At 41.3% G+C, this 16,144-nt stretch overlaps 3 protein-coding genes across 5 annotated transcripts in view; 2 read left to right on the forward strand and 1 right to left on the reverse strand.

Annotated features, from left to right (window-relative positions):
• Positions 1-1,109: 1,109 nt before the first annotated feature.
• On the forward strand, positions 1,110-3,702 carry si:ch211-222l21.1 (prothymosin alpha-A). 2 transcript variants are annotated; one of them, XM_014002853.1, is made up of 5 exons: positions 1,110-1,322; positions 1,940-2,020; positions 2,376-2,439; positions 2,591-2,676; positions 2,780-3,702. In XM_014002853.1, the coding sequence occupies exons 1-5, from the start codon at positions 1,272-1,274 to the stop codon at positions 2,849-2,851; spliced, it is 354 nt and encodes a 117-aa protein (XP_013858307.1). In that variant the 5' UTR covers positions 1,110-1,271; the 3' UTR covers positions 2,852-3,702. The 2 variants fall into 2 exon arrangements, with proteins under 2 accessions (XP_013858307.1, XP_013858308.1); XM_014002854.1 differs by having other exon boundaries at positions 2,591-2,673; positions 2,780-3,698.
• slc45a1 (solute carrier family 45 member 1) lies at positions 2,938-12,950 on the reverse strand. 2 transcript variants are annotated; one of them, XM_014002852.1, is made up of 10 exons: positions 12,771-12,950; positions 11,769-12,209; positions 11,583-11,675; positions 11,185-11,409; positions 9,843-10,741; positions 9,609-9,762; positions 9,354-9,530; positions 9,071-9,276; positions 7,093-7,318; positions 2,938-4,641 (listed from the first exon to the last, which is right to left on the reverse strand). In XM_014002852.1, exons 2-10 carry the CDS (start codon positions 12,187-12,189, stop codon positions 4,616-4,618), a joined length of 2,427 nt encoding a protein of 808 aa, XP_013858306.1. In that variant the 5' UTR covers positions 12,190-12,209; positions 12,771-12,950; the 3' UTR covers positions 2,938-4,615. The 2 variants fall into 2 exon arrangements, with proteins under 2 accessions (XP_013858306.1, XP_013858305.1); XM_014002851.1 differs by lacking the exon at positions 2,938-4,641 and having other exon boundaries at positions 6,322-7,318.
• A 2,760-nt stretch (positions 12,951-15,710) lies between these two features.
• The window catches only part of prxl2b (peroxiredoxin like 2B), a 5,139-nt gene continuing 4,705 nt past the window's right edge, over positions 15,711-16,144 (forward strand). Inside the window, exon 1 of the mRNA XM_014002857.1 lies at positions 15,711-15,850. Within this exon, the coding sequence (XP_013858311.1) occupies positions 15,788-15,850 (63 nt within the window). The 5' untranslated portion in view covers positions 15,711-15,787. The remainder of the gene's footprint in view (positions 15,851-16,144) is intronic.

The following is a 16,144-nucleotide window of genomic DNA, read 5'->3' on the forward strand; positions in this document are numbered from 1 at the left end:
TTCTGAGGAGAAAAGGTCTAAATATTTGTTCTGAAAGCTGCTTTAAGATGGAAGTGTTTGACTTTGGTCTCTATGCTGCTCGGACTAGCCATTAGCTCATCAGTCTAATCAGAATTAAACTAGTTCTCTGAAGTGAGGCTACTTAAATACCTATTTACAACTTTGTTCAGAACCAGACCTCCACTTCATCATCTTTGAACTATTGTTGCCCTTTGTACTTCTGCCTGAGATAATGATAAAAAAGTAACCTCACTTTTAAAGGTGTGGGTGTATTTTGTGATAAAGCCACACCCTGATAGACTATTGTCTTTGACAGAATCACAAATCATTTTTATTGTTTTTCTAATTTGACACACAATTTAAAACTCCCTCTGTTTCCTTAATGTGGACTAAAACATTTTTGTTTCACCTGTAGGCTTTGCTTTTTTAATAAGACGCATGCTCTAATAAACAATAAAGTGACATTTGTCCTTTCAATCTTTTTTTCCAGTTTATTAAAGTAGCAAATACATTTAACTGGTTTTAGATTTTTTTTTTTCATCCTGTTTTGTATTTAGGCTATGAACATGCTGCCTATTAATTAGTTGTGTAACTCAATTGAGTTTAAATGTGAAAAGAGTGCAAGCACACTTGGGCAATTGCGTATGGGGAAAGGAGGAGTGGCCGTCTGCTTCACACATCACTTTTTTTTTCTTTTTTTTTTTTGTCATGTAATTTGATACCTTATTTCTGCAGAACAGACCACTAAGACAAAAGATGTTGCCTCTGGCCATGTGTGGTAATAGTTGAACAGTCTATACTGTCAGGGAAATCTTCTGTTGTTGATTGACTCTGATTTTATTTTGAACAAAAAGAATATTTGAATCTACTGTCCGTATTTCCAGTGAAACAAAATAAAACAAATCAAACGTATGTAGTATTAGAAAGAACTGAAGTATCACAATGCAGCGCTTTAAAAGAAACTGGCCAATCGGTGAAGAGATTTTTGAGAGGCGGGAATATTTTTTGAGATTGACAGGACGTTCGTCCAATAGAACACTCCGGTGGTCGGTACCCTCCAATCACATGCAGGATCTTGCCGTCGTATCCAACGAGAGTGGATTTTCAACGAGCTCGAGAGAAAAGCGGAGAAGGGCAGACATCCATTTCTTTCTCAGCGTCTTTGGAGTGGCTACACGAAGGCACAGAGAGAAAAAGAAATAAATCTTTTTTTCTCTCTCTCTCTAAACAGGACTATAATTATCTAAATTATTTTTTACTAAACTATAGCCATGGCCGACACAGTTGTTGACACGACCGCCACCACAGAGGTTACAGCCAAGGTGCGTTTCATTCATTTAATCTTTAGGGGAGGGGGGGATGCTGAAGAAACTGTCGTGTAAAAAGATTCTGCTAACTTTTTTTTCCAGCAAGAAGTAGTTTAGCTAAAACAAACGAAACACGTGATTAATTTGGCGATTTTTATCAGTCGTTACCGTCAACTTGACTTAATTTAAGTTGAGTCTAATGGAGGAAACTTGAATTATCTAAATTGTCTCGAAATGCTWTTTGTTTTCACGACGCAAATGACCGATTAAACGATGTAGACTCCGTGTTTAAGCGTCGGTAGGCAGTGTTTGTGTGTGGAAGTGGAAATGTGTGCGATGTGAATGGTTGAAAAGCATTTGTCGAGCAAACAAAGCGGTGGAAACGGTGCAGCTGGCGGAGCGGGGCTGCTGTGGGCGGGAAGCCGCAGCGCCTTCACACCGCGGTGTCACGGTGGAAACAAAACTCGTAATTGTTTTTTTCGTCTTTCTTCCAAAACGTTGTGTGTTTTCCACGGCGAATTTTTGACCGAGTTGTGTATAAACCGGAATACTGTGGCTCGTGAGTTTACGCTTTCGACAAAAAAAAAAAAAAAAAAACCCTGATGTTGATTGTCCATGCTTTTATTTTGTAGGAGCTGAAAGAGAAGAAAGAAGTGGAGGCGGTGGAGGAGGAGAAGAAGACCGACAGTGAGGACGCACCTGCCAATGGCACAGTGAGTGTGAAACACAAACCGGCCTCATGGTCTTTTGTCTTGGCGCCCCTCATCATGCAGGTGTCGCTGCACCCGTCTCCACCTCCTGTTCAGCCCCCCCTCCGCACACCGCTTTGTTTGGGTTGTGAAACGGCACAGATGTTTGCTAGCAACCATTTAGACGTCTCCATTGGTTTCTCCAGTCTGGTTTCTCACAGCTTGGTAGTTAATCCTCTGGGGAGCCAATAAGAGGTCCACACGCGTGTCTATTTTTGAAGGCTCTCAAGAGGAAACGTGTAAATGTTTGTGTCTAGGATGTTTTTCCCCCTTTCACTGTTTTGTTCTTACCCCTTCAACTTTCTCTGCCTTCATTCAGAACGGCGCAGAACATGATGAGAAAAAGGAAGAAACTACAGAAGAGGAACAGAAGAATGGAAATGGTATGCTGCATATTTCTCTGGACTTGTTTTCCTTACGTATGACCCTGAGGCTGTATCTCTTAATTACTTGATGACCCTGTCTGCAAGTGAACCCGCTGTGAGTACAATACAAGTATTAAAAAAAGACTTCTTTGCATTCTGGTCTGTGCAGAAAATGCAGAGGAGGCGCCCCCTGCTGAGGAGACTGATGCACAGCCTGTGAAGCGTGCAGCTGAGGAAGAGGAGGAGGAGGAGGAGGTGGGTTGTCTTCAGGCTGAAGTACACGATTTAATCACTTGGCTTTGAYTAATCTGGTGATGTCTGGTTGCTTATGTGTGATCTTTTTTTTTCCCCTCATCAGGAAAAAGCGGAGCCAAAAAAGCAGAAAACAGAGGAAAATGGAGATTCAAAAGAGGCAGACGTGGAGGCTTAGGTCTTTTCCCTGCTTACATGTTTGCGGCTCCGTCTCACCAGCCTGGTCAACATCGTGTTTTAGAGCTTGTGCTTTCTGTATCTTCGAAAGAGTTTTTTTTTTTTTTTTTTTTGGTTGCTCCCATGTTATTTCATTGCACTGGAGTCTTGAAACGTGGTGGTCCTGCATACTTTTTTTTTTTTTTTACATGAAATGTTATTTATTGGTCTTTAAAATGAGCTTTTTCCTTTTCTACTCGTACGAGTTGGGCCACAACTTAAGATCATTATTTTTCATTTCCTGACGTTTCACATCAGTATGTTGGAAGCACAATCTCTATTATGACAGTGCTGACCAGATGTTTCATACAGGCAGCTGCTCACCTTAAAGGCTCATGTTGACCTCTCAGATACACTTAAAAAGGACCAAAGATAAGTTTTAAGCAGGGGGTAATAGACAGTTTGACATTATTAGTTACAGTGGTTTTTGTTTTTGTTTTCTTTTGTGTTAAGCTGCTACTTAAATCCCTGGCTGCCCTGTTAATGTAACAGACGGTGCAAATAAATAATGGAGCTGTGTGTTGCACCTCCACAGATCGATTGTTTGACCCTTCTCTGTGGAGGCAGGATTTTTTTGCAATGTTAATTAACCCCTCTTAAATCTTAAAGCTTTGGTCATTTGTTCTGTATGCATTCCACGCAAGTTTGTACCATTTATATGTTGTTTTTTCTTGCATTTCTCGAGTTTTACGTTAACGGTTGAGTAGCCCGATTCTGTGTAGACTGCCTTTTTTCATAACCAGAATGGCATTAGGTTACCTCAGCCACTGCTTTGTATATTCTGATTAAGAAATAAATTTGTCTTTTTACTTGCGTTTGTTCTGTTTTGTTAATTGATCTGGGCTGTTTGAAAGCCTACATATTCATGCCGAATGATGTCACTTGACCCAGTTTCCTTCACATGGAAAATGGCTGGCTTCAGCACAGGAAGAAGCCGGGGTAATTTTCACTCGGTAATGGAACAGGATGAGCTGAATCGATTTTGAGTTTCATCTGCGCCTGTGGATTGTGGCTCCGCCGTGTGGCGTGCTTTGAAAATTTCAGGTCTGAGTAATTGATGCAAGCTGTGGAGGCTTTCATGGATTAAAAAAAAAAACACAGGAGGCGAAACATGGCAAAAGGATCGTTTTTTTAGTTTTTAACTGAACCCTGAATAAAAGCAGCTTTTACAATATTGTTGAGCAAGTAGATGGTACCGTACAACACAGACACTGTGTTTTATTCCTCAAGCGAGCTGTTACAGCAGAATCCATACAGTTCCTGTTCCCTAAGAAACGTTAGCATGGCGTGCGTCCGGTCAGTCCAGGAGGCTTTAATAGTAGGCAATTATTGACATTCTGCAGAGGCACCGTTAACGTTTGGGTGCTCGAAACCATCACAACAAAAGGTTTTACATAAAATGTCTTGTGTTGAGGCTGGACGGTTGCCACAGCACAGCAATTTAAAAAAAAAATCTATAATTTGCTGATGAAGGTGTCTTTAGGATCAGAAGGGAATGAGTAACTTCCAGTGGAGGACTTTTACTGAGTGGATGGCCCAAGCATGGTGGAGCAGAAGCCTACTATTTTAAGCATGCACCCTAATGATGACTAGAAGCGCTTGCTGCTGGCTCTGAATCCCCCACGTGTTTTTTTTTAAATGTCGTCCATCTTCAGAGTTACCCACAGTCCACGTGAATCTTCTTCTCTGTTTGTTGTTCTTCTGTTTTGCTCGACTGAATGCTGCCTCACACCCCAGTCTCAACTTCTCTTCCTGACAATGACAAGAATCACTGTCATTATTACATTGGTATGGTGGGGGAGTACGCTGACGGCTCAGAGAGCTGCCCGTGGCTTAGTGAGGGCCCGGAGAGAATTAGTGTATGTGTTCTATCTTATATGTTGGGAAAAAAATACTTGAATTCAAAGCCTAAAATTTGGGAGCACAGTGATAAAATTTAATACTAACTATTCGGTGAAACGTGTTGGTGTTTGCTGTAAAAAAGTGACAATGTTAAAGCCCTTCAATAGAACATTAAAAATGTCTTCAGTGGATTCAGATGAGTATAAATTCAAGAGCTAAACAAGCTTTTTGAACTCACAGAAAGGATTTTAGGTGTGAGCAGTCATTGGCAGCACAGAAAACGGTTGCTTTTATATTAGCTAACTCAGAGCAACAGGCAGGTAGACATTCCTTCAGCCAAATGACCAAAAATAATAATAGTAATAATTAAAAAACAATCTGTTATGTTGATCTGAGAGATCACACTGCAGCTCATGCAGATGTTAGGAAACTAATCGAAGGAAGAAGAAGAGAGGAAAGCTGTGGTTAGCTTACACAAAGTGATCTTCACGACTGTCCCAAACACACAACAAACAAGCAAGGGGGGAAAAAATGACTTGACTGTGTTTAATCAGACACAAAATTAGCATTATTACTCAAAGGATTCACTCACACAAACAGCCCCGTTCAAGAGTAATGGAACAGCGAGGCCAGTTTGTTAGTTTTTGTTTTGAGATTTGAATTTTCCTGTACTCCAAATCCATTTGGGTTTGACATAAAATGAAAACAAGAAACTAACCTTTCAGTTTTTCTTTTTAGATATTTACATTTCATTACTCAGTTTAGAAACTGCTACTGTTAATAATGTGAAGCCAAAGAAGCCCAAAAGTATACGAACATAGAAACTCAAAATACATTAATAATTGTCATGATCAGTGTCTTTGCTTATAATTATTCTAAGTTTTCTTTCTTGTCCTCTGTTCTTTCTCCTGTCTGCCTTTGCTCCAGCCCCGCCCACTCACACCTGATSCTCATGTTTCTCCCCCAGGTGTTTCCTGTTTGTGCTCATTAGTCTCACCTTTATATTCTGTGTCTGGTCTTCACTTCCCTGTCTAATCATTGTACTGCTTACAGCCTTTATGGTTCTATGGTCCTTGTTTTGCCAAGTCATGTAAGCTTTTTTGAGCTGCCCTGTCAGCACTTTTTGTTTAAATAAATTTTGATTTTTTTGACTTTTTGAAACTGCCTGTGCCATGGGTTCTTCCCTGCCTGAAAACCAYGACAAATAAAGTTTAGATGTAAATATTTGATTTGTAATAAACTGCTGCAAAATGTCTGAGACTGAAGTTGTTTCAAGACCCAATTTGTAGGGGTGCMACAACACATGTACCTGTATCGAACCGTTCAATACAGTGCTTTACGTTCAATACACACTTGTATCGAACAATACAGCTGTATAACATTTATTTGATCTGCTTGTCTTCTGAAGCTGTGTTGTGTTGAATGCTCAGTAGATCTGTGTTAGACTACTCCACTAGGCTGCATTGTCGAGCACAGATCCACCGAGAAACAAAGTTTCACCAACATTTAATTAAAAAACTGTACTTTTGAGGTTGTTCAATTAATTTCAACAAATTACAAGTTATGAAGGCCATGGAAATTTCTCTTTTTTGTATCGAAAAAATATTGAACTGTGAGACTAAAGTTTCGAACCGAATCGTGAATCTTCTCTATCGTTGCACCCCTACCAGTTTGTTCTCTGCTTAGACCAGTTTGTTCTCTTCTTACACAACTTGTAACTTTTCAGTCCTGTCAAAATAAAACTCCAGCCAATCTATCTATAACAGGTAAGATAATTACTGTTTAAAACGCTTTCACCAAACTCCGCATCAAAAAATCTGAACTATCCCTTAAAGCTGGAAGTTTCACAACAAAACAATGTCATTTTCTACACTTTTCACAGACCTAGATGAAAGCCATACATTAAAAACGCTGACCTCTGGTCTTGATTTTTGAACCCAAACGTTTTCTGTGGCGCCAAATTAAAGAAGCAGGTCTCGCTGTTTCAGTAGGTGTTGAGGGGACTGTACGCTCAAAATGGCCACACATTCATTTTGGGGAAAAAAATTAAGGAAGCGAATGTGTGGGCACACACACTGTATGAACACATGGGTCATGTTTTACACCTGGTAGAGTGGTGGCCGATGTCTGTCTGTCTGTTGGGCCGATCAGCGTAAATCATGTGAAACCGTGCTGTTACAGTGTGCGGCAGAATGTGCAGTGTGTCTGTCGCTATCAGAGCCACGGGACGCACTCAGACACCAGAGGACAGTAAGGGAGTGCGCGTGGCTCGGTGTTTTTTTTGGTGAGGTGAACAGAATGAGGAGGGATTTTGTTAAATGTGCGCCAATAGYGGCTGGGTCTCGCTTTCGGGGGGCTCACCCTCAGTGGGGGGCAGCTGGTACACCACGCAGAGAGAGGAGTACAGGCAACCCACGAATGACATCAGGCTCGCAAAATACATCACTCCCTGAGCCCCGCCCACCAGAGAGGTCAGAGGTCCCATCGCCACAGAAACCAGGATCTGGGCCAGGAAGTACTGACAGCTGAGCAGAGAGATGTCCACCCCCATCCCTCGCCTGGTTCCCTCCTCGGACGAGCCACAGAACTGAAAAAAAAAACACACACACAAGTTGTTTAGCTGCTTCATCACAGCAAACACAGATTAATAAAGAAGAGTTTCACATCCTGGACAATGATCCCTGTGCTCCTATTATAAGCGTAAAATTACATTTTTTAACAACACAGCATAAACATTTCTAATTATAGAGCTCTAGAGATGCTAAAAGGCAGCCAACCAGCTGCTGGCTTTGTCTTATATTCATCACAGGCATCTTTCAGGACCTGTTCCATTCCTCAGCTTCATGTGCAACTGAGCATGCTACAGTTCAGGGCAAAAGTCAAAGAAACATGCAAAAGCATTATTAGCTGGACCAATACGCAATGATTCTCCCTGTTATTATTAGGGYGCAGCATTTAGGAGTCTGACAGTGGACAGGAATGAAAGAGAATCCAGGTGAAATAAAAAAAAAATCGATAATGTCTGTAACGGACTGTCGACTTGTCCAGGATGTCCCCTGCCTGTCACCCACTGACCGCTGGAGAAAGGCATCAGCTYCCCGGTGACACTGAACAAGATAATACAAGTGCTAAAAATACATAAACTGATACCTGATAATAACGGTAGTGGTCACTGTAGGTGCATAAACAGTAACAAGTAAGAATGCAATCAGAGTTTTTACACATTTTAACATGCAGCTGTAAACAAAACAAACCACAATAACAGCCAAAAACTGGCTGTAAAATAACATTGGTAGCTATTTTAGATAGTTTATTGCAGGGCTATTCAACTGGCGGCCAGCGGGCCACCAGTTGAACAGCTCTTGCCACCGCAAGTGACCAAAATTCGGCCCGCCAATTAGTTAATTCATCAATTAAGCCCAAACCACCGTTAGTGGAAGTTAGACATCCTGTAGACATGTTTGGTATCTACAGAAACATCAGAATCTTGGTTAGAAGCCATTTCTATGCACACTCAAGACAGCTAAAACTACCAGCACCTGAAGAGAAAACTATGAAAGTGAAAATAATATTGGTTTGAAGTTTTGGCAAGTCAGAGATGCCAAAATAATATTTGTGTTAAACAGGAGACATAACATGTTATTCTTGACATTGCTTAATTATCACTACTTCTATTAAATAGGATTCTGTATGTTGTATTCATGATTAAATGCAGCAAAACAAACTATTTCAAAGGTAACAGATCTTTGTAATACTTGGTTTATTTAAAAAATGACTTTAAATGCTGTATGTTCGGCCCCTGTGGTGTGTTGACCTGCATTAACTGTGGGGTAATTTAGTTGAATAGTCTTGGTTTATTGGAACAGAAATGACATAACTTTCAAACATCAAATTTTGTGGCTTCCTCTTTAGTTTTTATAAAAAAGCATTAACATTACCAAAGTCTTGAGTCATTACTCTTCATGTTTAGTCTTATATCTTTAATTCTGTTATTATTGCTACAACTGATATTGTCACATAGCAATATATTGTTTTTGTGGATTGATATATGTACCTGCTGCTGCTACTAAACCTGAATTTCCCCGCGCGGGACAAGAAAGGCTGTTTCTATTCTATTCTATTCTATTCTATTCTATTCTATTCTATTCTATTCTATTCTATTCTATTCTATTCTATTCTATTCTATCATCAACTTTTCTGAGAAAATGTACTCTCTAAAATCAAACAACAGTTGCCCCAAAATGTCCCGCATTATACTTTTTTTCTGTTGTTTTCTAATTGTGGGCTTGTAAACGAGCACAATGCTCACAAAGATGTAAAGTGATTTACATTTACTTACCTGTGGGCTCTGGTAGTATTCACACAGCAGAGAGTAAGGCAGCGTACACAACGAGGAGAACAGCACCCCGTAGGTGACACAGAGYGACAGCACCACGTAGAGGTTGGTGGACAGCGTGGTGAGCCCCGTGCCCAAACCGAACGCCAAGTAGGCAAAAAAATAGAGAGTGCGAAGAGAGAAACGCTCCTCCAATTTCTCCAGTATGGCTGCAGGTTGTAGGAGACAAAGTGTGAGACTAACCGCCACACGGCTCCACTTCATGACGTGGGTAGGAGGTTTTTACCTGAGTAGAAAGCAGCGCTGAATGCATAGATGCACATGCCCCAGCAGCCCATGCTGACCCCAGCGTTGTAGCGTTGGTAAGCTTCAGAGTCATGGGGCGCTTTGGGGTCTCCTTCAAACACGACCTCCCCCATGAAGTCGGTATAGAAGAGAAGCATGCCTTCGAACGACAACCAGCCTACAAGCGAAGAACACCGCGTTCAGTCACAACGCACAAATTCAATACGAATCAAATTTCAAACGAAGCGATGCTCACCCAGGAAATGATTAGTGCATAAACTTCGCAGTGAGGGAGGCATCCTGTAGATGGCTATACACAGCAGCTTCATTGACATTTGGGACTCTCCCGTCTCCACGTTCTCACTCAGATCACTCTCGTAGCGTACTCCGTTCAGCAGAATGTTTGCAACCTAGTTCAGAGGGGGAAATGAAGAAATAAATGCTGTGGTGGATCCTCACTAATCAGACTTTACTGCTGCTTGTGTCCCACCTGCTGGCTAAAGGTCACTGTCCTCCTGCGTCCGTTCTCTAGCCCAACTATCTGCGTCGCCGCGGGCTCCCCTATCAGCGCGAGACTCTGGGGTCGCTTTAAGATGCCGGCAGTGGAGCCCCGATGCAACCCTGCGCCGGGCTGAGACCCGGCTGAAACCTGAGCCTTCTGAGGTTGTGCGTCTCCCTCAGGCTGAAGTGTTTCTGCATCCTGACCCTCCCCAGCTGGATGAGACCCAGCATCGGTCTGGGTTTGTCCCGCAGGAGTGTTCTCTCCCATCTGTGAGGATTTGTCAGGAGGAGGGGGAGGAGAGTCCCCTGGAGGCAGGGGCACGGCGGTGGAGCTTTGGGCCAGGGCCGGAGGAGTCTGCTGACCTGTGTAGCAGTCTATGAGCACACTGTCTATGTAGGAGGTTCCTAATGAGGAGGCGAACTCATTGATGCCCGTGAGCGAGCTGTCCCTGCTGATAAAGCTGCCGTATTTTGGAGTGAGGGGGCTCAGGGGTGAGATGGGACTAGTGAGGCCAGCACAAAGACGTGCRTTTGCGCTGCAAGAATGGGCCAACGGGTCGGAATTCCCTGGATGAGAATTTGCAAAGTTGTAGCTGTAAAGCCCTTCCTCCTCCTCGTCGAGTCCCAGAACCACTCCGGGGGGAACAGGAGGGGAGGGAGGAAGAGGGAGGCTGGGGCTTTTTAGATGGTTTTTACCCGAGCTTTTGTTCGTTTGGCTTTTCGGTAACGGCCTCTCGGGAATGCTCATCAGAGTCATGGCTGTGGCGATCACCAGCGTGATGCTCGTAAACAGGTATATGACCCGCAGCTGACCCCCCATCGATCTTCCAAAGTGTGTCTGGTCCCAGTTGATGCCACCGACAATATAGCCGAAACCTCCTCCTAGTCCTGTGTGCAAAAATAGGGACACAACAGTGTCACAGAAACAGCTTAAAGGGACAATTTGGTTTATTTGTGCTGTGGCTTTGTGACGGATGTTATGTTTTATGCATTTAACATCTGTCCAACCCGCAGTCAGAAAATCTGATAAGCTAGCAAAGCTAATCACTGCTCAGACAGAACAAAAAAATTAAACCTCACAAAATGCATTGCATTCTAAGTAAACGCTATTTTGGAGAGTTTTACACCATTTTACTTTACAGTTTATAGTTTTGTGAACCAAAATACATAGCTTCTCTTTCAGGAATCCTTTTCTTTTAAACGAAGTGTGCACAGCTAATAAATACTATCCAAAGCATCTGTTTCAATTAAAAAAACTCATAATTTGTTTTGTTCAACTTTAAACATCAGTTATTGCCCCAATTTCAATAAGTAAAGGTGCTTTCCATTACCTGCTAGTAATGCGTGAATGTTCAGCCCTCGATCCTGGTCTTCTGGGCTACACACATCCATCATGTAGGCATGGCTTGGGTTGTCGGCTGAATCGGCGCTGAAGTCCATCAGAACCACACCGCACACTGTCAGGACGATTCCCCACTTATGGTTTGACGCCGTGTCGGCCAGGACACCCCCAATGTCCCGTCCATTCAGCACTAGGGTTAGACCAACCAAAGCTCCTAAACGGGAAAAACAGAAAAGAAATGTCTGAAAAGAAAAAATAATGTGGAAGGCTTTTTATTTATTTATTTATTTATTTATTGGCTTCTATGGTTTTCACCATTTTCCTTGATTTTTTCCCCCCATGACTTCATTCAGGTGCCATGGAAAATACTTTCTGAATATGTCTTACCTACAGCCAAAGCAAGGATAAAGGGCCTCCTCCGCCCAAACCTGGATGTGCAACGATCACTCCACGCTCCGATGAGAGGCTGAACGAGGAATCCTAAAAGACAGATACAGAGAACAGTGTCAGTCAGGTCAATGTTTTTTTTTTCCAAATCACAGTACCTCTCACGCCCCCTTGTGCACCATTTACCAAGAATGGGACTGATAAACCACACCAAGCTGTAGAACTGATCAGGTAGACCCATCTGTAAAAGCACAGGAGTCACGTAAGCTGTTTCCATCGCGTAACTGAATTCAATGCCGAACAGGATGCAGCCGTTGAAGAGCAGCTCGTGGAAGGTCCGTCTCGGGGGGAGCTCGCTTAGGTCCAACTGGTCCAGGGGGCAGGGCGTGTTGGGCGGGGGAGGCGGTGAAGGTCGTATTAGCTTCCTACGCTTTGGCTGTCTTTGGAAGTTGTTGGCTCTGTGACTGAGGTGGCGGGTGGTGGATGTTGGGAAGCTGGCAGTTTTAGGGAGCGAGCTCCGCCAGAGGCCTTCCTGAGYGGTGGGTAACCTCCCTCCTGGACTGGCCAAGAGGGGGTCACTGGGGGTGCCCATGCCTGGAGATGACATCTCTCTCAAGCTGGAGTAGACTGCAGCATGTAGAAGGAGAAAAAAAAAAGAAAAAAAAGAAAAACCGAGTTATACAACAGCAAGTTAAAACTCAGCTTTATAGCATGAATAATCAAATTAGGGGTCATAGGATCAGCTGCAGACTGTGAGTATTATAACGCTGCGGATGCTGATAGGTTTGTGAAAAAAGGACACTGCAGTGATTAGCAGATGGGGCTGATGAACACGACGCACTGCAAACCAGTGCGCATGTTGTGCGCAGAGCCCATGTGCTCTCCATGGCTGACTACAGCAGAGAGTGTACTATGCGGCAGCGCTCTCATGAAGCCGGTTTCCATTTTAATTTTTCATGTAGGCAGAGAAAGACACAACGGAGCCGCTGTGGAGACGTTTGAAAGAACAACGCGTCATCATCGGTCGAATTTTTGGAACATGCAGACTGAGCAGATAGCTGCCTTTTCTTTACTGGCGACTCATCTTCGATGTTTTCCTTGATATTTAGGTCTTAAAGGTGAACACCAGGCAATCGAGTGTCAGGGGGATGAAGAAGACGTGCAAATAAAGACGTAAAAAATAATTACCTTACTGGGCCGGCTCCTCATTTATAACGGTGCACTGTGGAGGTAAACAGTGGAGCCATTATGATGGACAAACCCACCCTGTAGTGTCAATTAGAGGAGCCATGGTTAATAATAATGTTATTATTTTTTTCTTTTTCTTTGATACAATCATGCCCCCCCGCTCGCTCCTGCGTCCCTTCTCCTCCTTCCCCCCTCTCTTCGTCTCCCCCATTCGCCTCTTTTCCCGGTCTCTCCCGTGACGTCACGCCCCTCCCTGCAGCATCAGCACCGCGGACGCATCTGTCCGTCCACGCGCATGTTTACTGTACACACGTACAGGTTCATGACACYGGCTCTTAAACAATATCATCTTCAATATGTTTCAGGTTCATGCTCACAAAATACCCATTTTGATCATTTACTCCAAGCAAAATCATACTACTACTACTATTACTACCTACTATTACTACTATTACTACTACTACTACTACGGTAATAATAATAATAATAATAATAATAATAATAATAATAATAATAATAATAATAATAATAATAATAATAATAATAATAATAATAATAATAATAATAATACAATGAGATTAATAAATTAAAGGTTCAACTGAAAATTACAGTATTTTTATAATGTAAGCTAACTTTAAACAATAAACAAGTAATATTAAATCTACACAATGATTTTTAAGGTGTCTACAAAAAAACATACAAAGGTCACTTAAAATTATGGAATTTAATGCATTTTGCTGGATATTGACTGAAACACACTGATGTTCTCAATTGAATGAAACAATGACATAACACAGAGACAAATTCAAATTTCTGCACTCTGGTCATGTTTCCTGTTTTCTGCTCAGGACTTATTTTAAAATAATGAATATTTGCGTCGATTTTGTTCATCTGTACAGGTCCACAATTAGGAATAAGAGAAATAAGCAACACTTTTTCACATCCGACATGTTGACTTGATGCAGGAGAAGAATTTTAGTGAAACAAATTTTTCAACGACTCACTTTTTCAAGCGACAATAAGTTGAATCTGATGCTGTATTTGTTGCAACCACAGTTTACATTGAAAAGYCTCACTGTCAGGTTGTGCTTTTAGTTAGTCTTTTGTGTTTTCTGAGTCGGTCCATTTTAAAGGGGGAATGGGAGGTTTACATGTGGTTTTGAAATAAACCTCTGTTCAGATTCTCAGAACCAACAAACTATTCCTTTATTTAAATGGCAGCATAATAGATTTTAATGGTCCCTGCAGAAACACTGGAGTCATTTTAGAGTCACCTCTCAATGCAGGCTCATTATGCTTAATTGAAATTTAGTTTTATAATCCGACCTGCAGGTTACACACCTTCACTCACTAAAGATAAATGAACCCCAGATGGTATAATAATTTAATATCACCAGCAAGTAATTCAGTGTTTTTTTCTATTTCATTGAAACATTTTTGTGGCCTAAATGTTTAAGAAAAATACAAATATGACGTTTATTGCAGAATCATAACAAAGAGCCATCCCTGGACTCCTGTCTGCCTTGACTTAATGTAAAGCCAAAGTCCTAAATCATCTGCAGTGTTTCCCAAAGTTGGGGTCGGGACCCAAAGTGGGGTCCCGAAACATCAAGGTGGGGGTCCTGAAAATATTTTCTGAATTAATTACACTTTTGCCTTAGTTGTTATAAATGAGTGAGGTTAGTATATTTAAAATGGATAAATAAAAATATTGTTACCATGCCCTTGTTTTGTTGACCTGATGCAAATGTTTACCATCCAAAAATAGCTGGGTGCACAGTACTCTGCTACTGTTTTGTACTATTTTGTTGGTCAAAAGGTAAAAAGTTTGGGAACCACTGCACTTTGGTTCCCAAAGTTGGGCTTGGGACCCAATTATGGGTCATGAAGCACCTTGGATAATCTCCAGAAATCAATTTAAAGGGTAATAAAATAATTGCTGATGTAATATTTTCCCTTAATTTATTACAAAAACACAAAAAAGTATAAATAAGTATTTATATTTGTGTACAAGCTGTTTAGATTGTCAAAAAGCCTGTGGTTTTAGGGTTAGTAACAACATTTGTGTACTCAGACCAGTAATATTTGGGGTCACAATTTTTTGCCATGAATATTTTGTGGGTCAGAAGACAAAAAGTTTGGGAACCACTGATCTAAATGACCACGTTGGACATATTCTTTAACYCTGGGTGGCAGCAAATGGTCTCTGAAGTGCTTATAGTCCTGTGCAGTGAGTTAAGCTGGACATAGACTGAAAAAAGCTATATATGTGCTTGAACTAGAAATGATTTTACATTTTATTTATGATTTTTGTTAGATAAAAAGTCTCAAGTCCTTCCTTGCATGATGACAAACTCCTCTCACTTCATACATAACTTCCTGTTTAAAGTATTGTTTGCATTATTTCTGCAATAAGAAAACCACAACGCTTATATTTTATTAGATTTTTAAAAATCTGATAATCACATATCCTAGAGTTCTGAAATAGATCTGAGAGCTAAGATRAACTGTGAACAGGTTTTAAATCTTCATCTGGTTGACTGAAGACATATAACCAAAAGCAAGGTTATAAAAACCACCTTTGACCTCACAACACCTTATGCAACCTGCATTATGAAAAATGCATATTTTCAAATATTTGTGCAAGAGTTTAAGCTAAAGTTGAAAACCTCCTTCACTGTTTCGTTTAAAATGTAATCAGACAGGTATTTTAAGGAGAAACTAGAAGTGGTTTTAAGAAAAGCAAAGCTTTTTAAAGGTGAATTTGAATAGAAGCACAGGTTCCTTGACTAAGGCCCGCCCTCCAACTCCACTTTGAGCTCGCTGATTGGTTAAAATTGAARCCCAGGCGGATTCTGATTGGTCGTTGACGTTTGATGGGCGTTTCAGGAACTAGTTTGTTTCGCAACAGTTTTATTAKGTGTCAAAACAGTACTGCAGCTTCTCGACTCACGTGGGTTCTGTTGGACCGAACCGGGCTCGTCTTTAAAGACGAGGTTAGTTTAGTTCTTTAGAAAATGGCTCAAATGGACCTGGCTAAAGTCGGAAAGAACTTGCTGAAGAGCGCTGAAGGCGGAGAGGTAAGCTGGTGAAGGSATTTGTGTCGAACCTGCGTGTTTCAGCTCTTTGTTATTTAACTGGCTTGTTTAGTAATAAACACTACAGGCAGTCCTCTTTTTAAAATCTTGTGCTATAACTAAACCTGTTGTCACCTTCTAGTAACATAAAATGAAATTTAATGACTATAAAGTTTGTTGAAACATAAATACTATCCAATCATTCCCGCTATAAAACATGTCACATTTATAATTTATGGTTCATAATTTTACAGAGATTTGATTAAATCTTTCCTCATTCAGTGTGAACTTATATAT

Source organism: Austrofundulus limnaeus, unplaced genomic scaffold (genome assembly GCF_001266775.1).
Source record: "Austrofundulus limnaeus strain Quisiro unplaced genomic scaffold, Austrofundulus_limnaeus-1.0 Scaffold15, whole genome shotgun sequence".
In the NCBI taxonomy this organism is placed as follows: domain Eukaryota; kingdom Metazoa; phylum Chordata; class Actinopteri; order Cyprinodontiformes; family Rivulidae; genus Austrofundulus; species Austrofundulus limnaeus.

Excerpts from the sequence above, each read along its gene's own strand:
- si:ch211-222l21.1 (XM_014002853.1), top strand. The coding sequence starts at position 1,272 with ATGGCCGACACAGTTGTTGACACGACCGCCACCACAGAGGTTACAGCC. Across the intron at positions 2,440-2,590 it reads GGAACAGAAGAATGGAAATG|AAAATGCAGAGGAGGCGCCC; the intron begins GTATGCTGCATA and ends TGGTCTGTGCAG. Across the intron at positions 2,677-2,779 it reads AAGAGGAGGAGGAGGAGGAG|GAAAAAGCGGAGCCAAAAAA; the intron begins GTGGGTTGTCTT and ends TCCCCTCATCAG.